This window comes from Helianthus annuus, chromosome 12 (assembly GCF_002127325.2).
Source record: "Helianthus annuus cultivar XRQ/B chromosome 12, HanXRQr2.0-SUNRISE, whole genome shotgun sequence".
NCBI classification, from domain to species: Eukaryota; Viridiplantae; Streptophyta; class Magnoliopsida; order Asterales; family Asteraceae; genus Helianthus; species Helianthus annuus.
The window spans coordinates 70485414-70496770 of NC_035444.2; the positions used below are offsets into that span (position 1 = coordinate 70485414).

General features: G+C 35.4%; 1 protein-coding gene across 1 annotated transcript; it reads left to right on the top strand.

Annotated features, from left to right (window-relative positions):
* The first annotated feature begins 2767 nt into the window (after positions 1-2767).
* LOC110895277 (protein CHROMATIN REMODELING 35) lies at positions 2768-8079 on the top strand. Its single transcript, XM_022142560.1, has 8 exons — positions 2768-2856; positions 3117-3180; positions 3776-4203; positions 4357-4473; positions 4975-5274; positions 5389-5541; positions 6041-7806; positions 7890-8079. Exons 2-8 carry the CDS (start codon positions 3150-3152, stop codon positions 7891-7893), a joined length of 2799 nt encoding a protein of 932 aa, XP_021998252.1. The 5' UTR covers positions 2768-2856; positions 3117-3149; the 3' UTR covers positions 7894-8079.
* The last annotated feature ends 3278 nt before the right edge of the window (positions 8080-11357 follow it).

The following is an 11357-nucleotide window of genomic DNA, read 5'->3' on the forward strand; positions in this document are numbered from 1 at the left end:
AAAAAATCGCTACATTTCGTTAGCAAAAAAAAAAAAAAAAAAAAATTTTGGCTGCTACTAAAAGTAGCGATTTTTTAATAAAAAATGTTAAAAAAATAAAATAAAATAATTTGTGTGTTTTTTTATTTTTTTAGATTTTTTAGGTTTTTTAGGGGGTTTAGTTTTTAGCTTGGGTGGGGGGGGGGGGGGGGGAGGTTAGGTTTTTTTAGGTTTTTGGGGGTGGGGTGGGGGGTTAGGTTTTTTTTAGGTTTTTGGGGGGTGGGGGGGGGGTTAGGTTTTTTTAGGTTTTCGGGGGGTGGGGGGTAGGTTTTTTTTTAGGTTTTTGGGGGGTGGGGGTTTAGGTTTTTTTTGGGGGTGGGGGTTTAGGTTTTTTTTTGGGGTGGGGGGAGTGGTTAGGTTTTTTTAGGTATATTTGTAGAGTAACTTTGATAGTTATTGATAATTACAAAAATGCCACCTTGTCTTTTTGAGTTTTCCTTCAATTTGTATGTTTAGTATGTTAAGATTATTTGTACAAGAACTTTACCCTATACATATATGCATGAGTGTGTGTATATATAGGAGGAGGTTCATGTAGAGATGAGCAAATGCTACTAAATACCGGTACCGGTACCGAATTTTCCGAACCGAAATATTGTTGGTATTGATTCGGTACCAACTTTTGGCGTTTTTGGTACCGGTATTTACCGATTTTTATCTTCAAATACCAATACCGGACTGTACCAGCACCGATGCTGATATTGTATCGTGTATTTTCGGTACTCCTACCTATTTTTAAGGATTTTGGGTACTGGTATCAGTTGGTACCGATCTCATCCCTAGTTCATGTGGAAAATTAAGTTTCATGAACATTATAAATTGTAAAGGAAGGTCCATAAAAGAATAGTATAAAGTGCTTACACCAAAATTTATATAGAAAGCTATATGAAAAATTAGGTATATATATATGCACACACGTGTGTATGTGTAGATATAACTATGAGAATGGAATATTTAGTGACAATTCGAATGATAATTTATAATGGCTGATTCTTAACACACCCTCCTCCCCTCCTGATTATACCCCCTTTGTGAGACGAAACCTGCTGGTCCCACGCGAGCCCCACCTGTAAGTATGTGAAAGGAGGAGGGTGTAAAAAGTAATTAGAGGGGGTGTAGAAAGTAGCACCATTTATAATATGGTGGAACGAAAAAGATCCCATGTCATGTCAGTGTACGGGGCTTTAAATGACTTGACTCATGTAAATGTTCCATCAAAATGATAATTGTTACAATGTGCATCTAAAATGATGACTTAGCTTAACGTTCAAAAAAAAATGATGACTTAGCACAAACATTAACTAAGTCTAGATAATGCACACGTAAAATGATAGAAGTTCGAACCTATGAAAAACGACGAATATTACAACAGTCCCGAATCTATAAAGATTTCCTTGATACCAAACACCACATTATCATTTTGCCACATGCGCATCCCCATATAGTCATTTTGTTCCGTGTACCCTTATAGTGGTGAATATAAGACCATTCGCACCAGTGGATCCGGATGCCACCTCCCCCATACACACACAAAACTACTCCGGAAGCCTCACTTTTCGTCTTGAATCCAGGACCTTACACCACCTCTCTCTTCTATCTCATCTCTCTCGCTTCTCAACTTGTGCTCCACGTTGGTTTCCGACGAGAAAAGTACCCATTGCTGTGGATGCTCTAATATGACTCTTAGTTTAGTATTTTTCTATGAAATTTATATATTTTAGATGTAAAATAAAAACATATTTGTATAATAAAAATGACAAGTCATAAATAAGGAAGTAAATTGTCAAAACAGTCCCTGAGGTTTGGTTATGTTTGCCAGTTTCATCCAAAACAACTTTTTATACCATATTGCCTTTCACTTTTAGGATTTTTCGTCATTTTCATTCAAACCTCAAACTTTTTTTTTGCCAAAATCGTCCTTAAGGTTTGAGATTTTTTTGTCATTTTCATCCAAATATCTGATAGAAAAAATAACCCAAATTAAACGTTTGGATGAAAATGACAAAAAGTCTCAAAAGTGAAGAACAATATTGGAAAAAAAAATTGTTTCGATAAAATTGACAAACATAACCAAGCCTGCGGGACGATTTTGACAATTTACTCGTTAGTCCATGTGTAGTGGGGCGTTTTTTTTTAAAAAAAATTCAAAAAAAACGCCTGAAAACGCCCACCCCTCCATTACATGGGGCGTTTTTTTTGAAAAAAATTTCAAAAACTTGAATTTGGCGTGTTTATGATAACGCTTAAAGGGGAGTTTGGAACCAGCCTTTTTCTGACAATGAAGGGGACTTTTAAAGAAATTCACTTTAGTCAACCAATCACTTTTGCCCATTCAACCTGACATCTTGACCCTTTTTTTTTTTCATTAAAAATAATATGAGGGTTATTGGCATAATGCCCTACTACTCCTATTTTGCTATAATGCCCCATGTATGACTAGGATGACACGTGGCGTATAATGCCCCATGTTGGGGGCATTATTCTTGTTTACCACTACGGGTGGTCTTAGGGTAAGACAAAATTTGTAGCATATCTTTTGTTTACCACCCAAGAATGTCACAAGGATCACCTTTTAGTATCCCAAGGAAATGATTACATGCTCCGCAAGAAACTCACCTGACCTCTGCTCCCACCCACCAACCCACTCCCCTCCCTCCACGTGTCCAAATACTCCTTGTTCGTACTTATATACCGCCTCCAAGCACTCACCATTTCCCCCAACGTCACAAAAAAAAAAAAAACAACTTTTAGCCTTCAGTCAATCGCTCCATTGACGACGACGACGGTGATACGACAGCGTTTCGTTGAATCAGCATTGTAAGTTCGAATCATCCTCAAGCTTATCACATTCTCTGTTTGTTTTAAGATAATCGATTGGTGTTTGAATCTACATTTTGAGCTATCGGATGTTTGAATCGCATCTGTAGCTGTTTGAAGTTGTTTGAACGTAATCAAATCATCGATCGATGTTTGAATCGCATCTGTAGCTGTTAGAAGTTGATTCATAATCAAATTTTCAGTTGTTTGTTTATAAAATTGATGACAAATCGTTTTAATTTGATGTTATGTTTCTCTAGCTTCAAGGATCGTTGTTGGAGGCAGATCGAGTGATGGAAACGCCGGAAGGTTCTAGATCCTCTGGTACTGTTATATCCATTAATAAGTTTACGTGTAACTGTTTATGTTGTTTGATTTTAGGAAGCATAAGACTTTTTTATATATAAAACCATGAAATTTGTTGTTTGATTTTAGGAAGCATAAGACTATTTTATACATAAAATCATGAAATACATTAACAAATTTAGGGTATTTAGTATTCACTCAACAGGCTTCATTGAACCTCTTTTTTTTCTACCTTTATGTTTTATTTGTTTTTATTTTACTCCACAACTTTTTTTTTTTGGTTATTGGTAGTTTCATATTTTTTATTTATTTATTTTAATTGTTGTGCGTTTGTCTGCTGCTGATATTTGGAGCGGAGGTCTCTTTAGATAGGGGAAAGGTTCGCTTACATGGCGGATCTAAAAAATTCGCATAGGGGTAACGTTTAAAAAAAGTGGTAACAAAATTTTAAAAAAGGTCAAAATTTTCTAAAATTTACACTACCATCGAGTTTAGGGCATATCATTCTAACAACTGTTTTGACTTCATAACTTTCAAAAAAAAAAAAAAAAAAAACTGTTTTGACTTGGTATTTCTTGCTATCTTTGGTTTTGAGTATATATATCTGAAACAGTTAAACGAAGGAGTACGGACACCAATGAGACAAATTCATCGACGACATGCTTGTTTGATGCTCACAAGAACAGGAAAGTTGATACTACAAATCCATTTGCTCTTAGAGATTGGGTGGTAGGACTCGATTCTGCTGATTCTGCTGAGTATGGTTCTGTGACAAAAGACATAGAATATCTTGTTTCGTTGAGGAAGCAGATGTTGGCACCTGTTTTCACTAGATTTCCCTCACTTAGAGAAGATTTAGTGGATTCGAAATCTGGGAAGGACTCTCCCAGTGTGAATGATGACGCAACCCATGGTACAAATGAAGTTATTGTCATTGACTCGGATGATGACGAGCCAAGTGTTCCGAGGCCTATCCAACCAGACCCAGATGTGGCAGCATTGAATAATCCTACTAAGCAAGTTCCACTGACGCCGCTTTTGGTAAGTTCAGTTTTCTTGTGATTTTGTCTAAATCAACACAACATTTAATATATTAATGCGGCTTTTGCATTTCGGTTGTGTCTTTTTTGGACTAGCTTTATATAATCCATGTTGTTTCCTTGGTTTGATTCATTGGTATGATTGAACATGAAGGTACCTGAAGAGGTAAGGAACAAGTCTTCGCGTAAAAGAATTATTTCCTTGGCACAACTATACGCGGATAAGAAGGAAGCTGATATGGATGGTCAAGCCTCCATGCAAAAGCCTTCGGTGTGTATTCTTTCTTTCATAACTACTTATGATATTAGATATACGTTGGAAATAATATGTACAATCAATTTGCAAACATGTTGGTACTTGACAGTTGTTTATTACTATATATTAGTCATCAAGGACCCATTTTTTGCAATAATATGCTTCAACGTGTCGTAAACAAGATTATCTTGCTGGAAAAAAAAATAGTTGTATAAATATGTTACCATATAATTTTGAGAACTTGTGTCTTACTTCATTTAAAGAGAAATAAATTGCAAATCATTAAATATACGTACCTGCAGGAAATAAATAAATTAATTCATTACCAGTTATGCTTATAATCTTGCTCTATTTTGTTGTGAGACGTATAGCATACTCCGGTTATTAAAAGAGTTAAGTAGGGACCCCATTCGTCCTTGTACAACAATTTGTTGAAGATATGCATATTCCATTTTAAATTCATCTATAATACATGTTCTTTTTGTGTTACATTATTTATATTAAATTGCCATCTAGGGGAGAGTTGGTGATGTGGAGGGCGATGTGGAGAGCGAAGAAGATAAGATGGAAGAAGATGATGTGGATAGTGAAGAAGATGACGTGGGGAGTGAAGAAGATGAGATGGAGAGTTCAGATGATGTGGAGATTGAAGATGGTAATAACATAGAAGAAGATGATGTAGAAGTTGAAAATAAGCATGATAAGGGTGTGTATGTTGGTGTTGAAGAGGATGAAAGTAATTCACAATCTGACACTAACCTTTATGGGGAAGCTGATCTATGGAATGAAATGAGTATTGGATTAGAGTCCTTAAAGGTAATTAGTCTTGTATTATATGCTTATCATCATCAAGCTCATGCATTATCATCATCATCAAGATCTCAAACTTCATTTTTTGTTTGTCTCCCATTTTTTGTTTGTCTCCATCAGGAAATACATCCTTCATCTGATCAAAAGTCAAGTGAAGATGAACAAGAGTGTGATCATTCATATATCTTGAAAGATGATATTGGTTATGTCTGCCGAGTTTGTGGACTAATCCAAACGCCTATTGACTCCATAATTGAGTTCCAGCGTCCCAAGGTTAACTTTTCTCATACCCAGCTAGCCTTCTATTTGTTCTAAAAAAAAATTTCTTTTATAATTTATACCACCGATAAAGTGATAAAGTCGGGTTCTAAACAAACGTGGCTAATCTCACCTTGTCTTGCTTAGCTTAACGGAGCTTTAGCTTGACTAGTTTATTATCTGTTGGTTATTTTATTATTTTTATTTATATACATACAATTACTTTTTTATATATTTATTGTCATATAACATGTTTATTCTATTATGTAATATAGTAATTAATTATATTAAAAAAAATATTATCATCTTTGTATGAATAAATAGGGCTCTTTTAAACTCACGAGTCTAGCCGAGTGTGGTATATAAAGCTGGGGCTTGGACTCGTTTATTAAATGAGCTTATTTTTAGGCTCGAGCTTGAGGCTCGTTTACACCCCTATGATAAACTCACATGACAGGTTATCGATCATCACTAACAGCATTAATTTATTTACCTTTTTCTAATTAACCTGCAGAGCTCAAAGAGTATTAGAACATATTACTATGAAGGCCAAAAGAATAGATCAGGAGATGCTAGTCTTGATGGTGTGAAGTTAGCCGAAACTGAGTTTAGTGCGCTTGAATTTACTGTTCACCCGAGGCACCAAAGGCAAATGAAACCGCATCAAGTTGCAGGCTTCAAGTTTCTCCTAAGCAACTTGGTGTCAGAAAACCCAGGTGGTTGCATTCTTGCTCATGCTCCGGGATCCGGTAAAACATTCATGCTAATCAGCTTCATTCAGAGCTTCATGGCCAAGTATCCAGATGCCAGACCACTGGTGATCCTCCCAAGGGGCATTTTGGGAACATGGAAAAAGGAGTTCATCAAGTGGCAAGTTGAAGACCTCCCGTTGTTGGATATGTACTCACTGAAAGCTGAAGGTAGAACTCAACAATTACAAGTGCTAAAAAAATGGGCCAACCAGAGAAGCATTTTGTTTCTTGGATACCAACACTTCTCCTCAATAGTTTGTGACAATGACACAAAGCCCGAATCAGTTAACTGCCAAGAGATATTGTTGACCCGCCCGTCACTCCTGATACTAGACGAAGGCCACACCGCGAGGAATAAACAAACAAATATTTACATCGCTATCGACAAGGTGCAAACCCCTAGGAAGGTAGTTCTTTCTGGAACCCTGTATCAAAATAACGTCACTGAGGTTTTCAACACTTTAAACCTCGTCCGCCCAAAGTTTTTGAAAATGGAAAAGTCGAAAGCTATAAAAAGGCGTATTCTGAGCATGGTCGAGTTCAAAAGCCACACAAAAAAGGATACAGAGAATGAGTTTTATGAGTTGGTGAAGCATACCCTGCTTAAAGATGATAACTTTAAAAGGAAGGTGGCTATCATAGAAAATCTACGTGAGATGACTAATAGTGTCCTACATTATTACAAAGGAGATCTCTTGGATGAACTACCAGGCCTTGTCGACTTTTCAGTCTTTCTCAAACTCACACCAAACCAAGTACGTGCGGTTTCAGAGTTAAAGAAAGTGGCCCGGAACAACCCCTTCAAAGTAAGCAGTGATGGGAGTGCAATCTATGTGCACCCTGGGCTGGAATCTAGCTTAAAGAACTCGGGCTCTAAAGAAAGAAACGATGAGATCGATGAGAAGATTGATGAGCTGCTAGAGAATGTAGACGGGACTGAAGGAGTCAAAGCTAAGTTTTTTATAAACATGCTTCGCCTGTGTGGATCTGCAGGAGAAAAGCTTTTAGTGTTTGGTCAGTTTTTGTTGCCTCTAAAGTTCTTGGTGAGACTCACTGTTAAGACCAAGGGTTGGAGTGTTGGCAAACAGATATTCATGATAACCGGGGATCACGACAACGATGAGCGTGAGCTAGCAATGGACCGGTTCAACAACTCCTCTGAATCCCGAGTCTTTTTTGGATCTATAAAAGCTTGTGGTGAAGGGATATCACTTGTTGGGGCCTCCAGAATCATAATTTTGGATGTCCATTTAAACCCGTCTGTTACCCGCCAAGCAATAGGCCGGGCTTTTCGACCCGGTCAAATGAAAAAGGTCTACGTATATAGACTGATTGCTGCTGAGTCACCCGAAGAGGAAGACCATGCCACCTGCTTCAAGAAGGAGTCAATTGCTAAGATGCTGTTTGAATGGAATGAGTACTGTGGTCATCATGATTTTAAGATGGAAACAATCAGCGTTGAAGATTGTGGTGATCGCTTTCTGGAAACCGCGTGTTTGAATGAAGATATAACCACCGTCTCGAAAAGGTTAGTTAATTAGCTGCTTTCTGTCTTTTCTTAAAGCCTTAAATTTCTACATTAATTTTTATTGTCCCGTGTTCGCTTTGTAGATGATCGCGCACAAACGAAGAACGCGATAGATGTTGTTGGTTGTTTTTTTCTATATTTAAACTCACAGCTGCTTGTTGATGATAATGGGCTAACATCTGAACCATATATGCGACTAATAGTATGGAACTAAATAGGTATTAACATTTTTCTATAGAATCTATGGATGAACCAATCCATTTAATCAGTTTACATTATCAATTCATGTTGGTCGTGCTCGTGTGGGTTATCAGTGTCATAGTGTATCCGAGTTCAGATCCAACGCTGATCTTACCTTCGGTTATCAGTGTCATAATGTACTTGCACTCGGGTTTGAAAGACAAACTGTAGTTTTACCATTTTAAACCATAAAACGGGTTTGAAAGACAAACTGTAGTTTTACCATTTTAAACCGTAAAATTTTGGGTTTGTTAGATTTGGCTAAAATGCCCATATATTCAGAAACAAGTTAAGCCGTAGTTCCAAACCACACAAATAACGTACGATCTCCCAAAAATTCATATTTGGATATTTGAAAACATCCAAAATATCCACTTTCGAATATAAAATAAAAAATTCGATATTCGAATATCTAATGGCCTTCATATATGTTCTTATACTCTTTGAGCTTTGGTTAGAAATAGAAAAGGTAAAAATGTTTTATTTTAGAAGAATTAAAGGTAATAAAACATTTTTAGAACAAATACAAGGCTGTAAGAGGAAAAGTTAACCTTGGGACGCTAGAACTCAATTATGGATTCAATAGGCGTTAGGATTTGTCCACAAACTCGGCATACATAACCAATATCATCTTTCAAGATATATGAATGATCACACTCTTGTTCATCTTCACTTGACTTATGATTGGATGAAGGATGTATTTTCTAATATAGACAAATAGAAAATGAAGTTTGAGATCTTGATGATAAACATATAATACATACATAGGTAATTACCTTTAAGGACTCTAATCCAATACTCATTGCATTCCATAGATTAGCTTCCCCATAATGGTTAGTGTCGGATTGTGAATCACTTATGTCCTCTTTAACACCAACATATACACCCTTGTCATGCTTATTTTCAACTTCCACGTCATTTGATATATAACAACTTAAAAGAAAAAATATAACAACTTAAAACAAAAAAAAAAAAGGAAAATGTCAAAAAAAAATTAACACTATAGCAAACATGCTATATCATTTGGTATATATAATAATATCCGAAAATATTTGAAATATTCAAAGTATCTGAAAATTTATATCCGGATATTTGATAATATCTGCGAAAATATTTGAAATATCCAAAGTATCTGAAAATTTATATCCGGATATTTGATAATAACCGCGAAAATATTTGAAATATCCAAAGTATCTGAAAATTTATATCCGGATATTTGATAATAACCGCGAAAATATTTGAAATATCCAAAGTATCTGAAAATTTATATCCGGATATTTGATAATATCCGAAATATCCAGTTTCAAATAAATAAAATAAAAAATTGGATATTGATTCACTATCTCATCGGGTATCCGAAATTTCGAACACAGATTCAGATAGTGAAACCAGGTATACGTAAATTTCGGATATCCGATTCATCCCTAGTGAGATTAGTGAGACGTTGTTAGGTGATCATCGCCTTGCTTAGTGAAACGCTTGTATCGATGATCTCTTACATTTATGAGAAACATTTAATGGAACAACCCTCAGTCAGAGGAGAATCTGGGAGAGGACACAAAGTTGATTAGTTAGCATCCACTTGAACCTTTGTAAATCAATTTTGTCTTTCAAACCCTTAATCCTTTATATTTCATACATATTATTATTGTTTGGTTTCATATAAGCTTAAACCATTCTAAGCTAGTGTTTAATTGAAGATAAATTTAAGAAGACATTTATCTTACACATACACTTCAACTTTATCCGCATTGAACGTGTAACCTTTCCATTAATTTTTTTTATCATATAAGAATCATATATAAGAGTCATAGGTTGTTTAAATTTATTAACAACTAGTAACTAGTTTATTTTTATATAATTATTCGACCCATTTTATTCTTATAGTTTTGAAAACTATATTAGATATAATTGTTTGGAGTGTTATACTAATTAATTGACTTGTATGTATATGTACCCTGAGAAGTTTAGTCCAAAATTCATAAAAAGTTGTAAGGTATAGTAACATAATACCAATGGGAACAACCCAATATATATATATATATATATATATATAGGGAGCCGCTAGAATGAGAACCACCTCGAGTTGTAAGAACCGCGAGAACTACACCCCACGGAGCGCCGTTCGCCGCGATTTTTTTTTACAAGTAGATGTGTGCATTATAAACACGGCCGTAAAAAATCACGGCGAACGGCGCTCCGTGGGGTGTACTTTTTTACACCTCAAGTTTGGTGAAAAAAAAAAGAAAAAAGAAAAAAAATTAAAAAACACCAAACTTGAGGTGTAAAAAAGTACACCCCACGGAGCGCCGTTCGCCGTGATTTTTTACGGCCGTGTTTATAATGCACACATCTACTTGTAAAAAAAAATCGCGGCGAACGGCGCTCCGTGGGGTGTAGTTCTCGCGGTTCTTACAACTCGGGGTGGTTCTCATTCTAGCAGCCCCCTATATATATATATATATATATATATATATATATATATATATATATATATATATATATATATGGCATTTCTATTTTTTATATTAAAATAAAGTATATAAAACTTATAATATTAAATGGGTAGATTACGGGTAAATTGACTGTTAGAAGTATGAAGTACCTAGACGGACCTAGGAACCGTTTAATTATTTAATTATAAAAATACATTATATTTGAACTTATTCCGTTTTTAATGAAACTTGGGTCAAAATGTAGACAAAAATATTCTCGTTCTAAAGACATATTCATTGTTTTATAAAACGTCATATTTTAGAAGTTATAAGTGTCAAAGAAGTGATGCAGCTGAATTAATTATAATATATAAATAAATAATAAAATAAGAATAAAACTCAAAATATTTGAAGGGTAAATTACAGTTTTCGTCCTTTATGTTTGTGCCGGATTGCAATGGATAGCCTTTAACTTCAATAATTACAGTCACAGTTGTCACACCCCGATTTCCACGTGTCTCACGGTGGGCCCGGTGGGGGATTACCGTGACGTAGTTGGCAACAATATAGTCAAACCACACAATTATATGAATGCACAGCGGAAGCATAAAGATAAATATAATTCAACCTTTTGAATGTAATATCAAGTGTATTACAGAAGTCGAATTGTATCCACAGGGGATCATAAAAAAAATAAAGTATTGTTAAGTCAGATACATCATCAAGTTTGCGAGACTATTCGTGATGCTAGGAAGCTATTACCAGCCAAATTTCGTGTAGTACCTGCACTTAATCTTTTGAGGAAAATACGTCAGTTTACACTGGTAAATACGTTCAACTGATACATTTGAAAATGTTTATTTAAAATTGATTTGA

Bases quoted from the DNA above. Each gene is read 5' to 3' on its own strand.
- LOC110895277 (XM_022142560.1), top strand. From the start codon at position 3,150: ATGGAAACGCCGGAAGGTTCTAGATCCTCTG. The intron at 4,204-4,356 runs GTAAGTTCAGTT...TTGAACATGAAG, and splicing joins TTCCACTGACGCCGCTTTTG to GTACCTGAAGAGGTAAGGAA. The intron at 5,275-5,388 runs GTAATTAGTCTT...TGTCTCCATCAG, and splicing joins TTGGATTAGAGTCCTTAAAG to GAAATACATCCTTCATCTGA.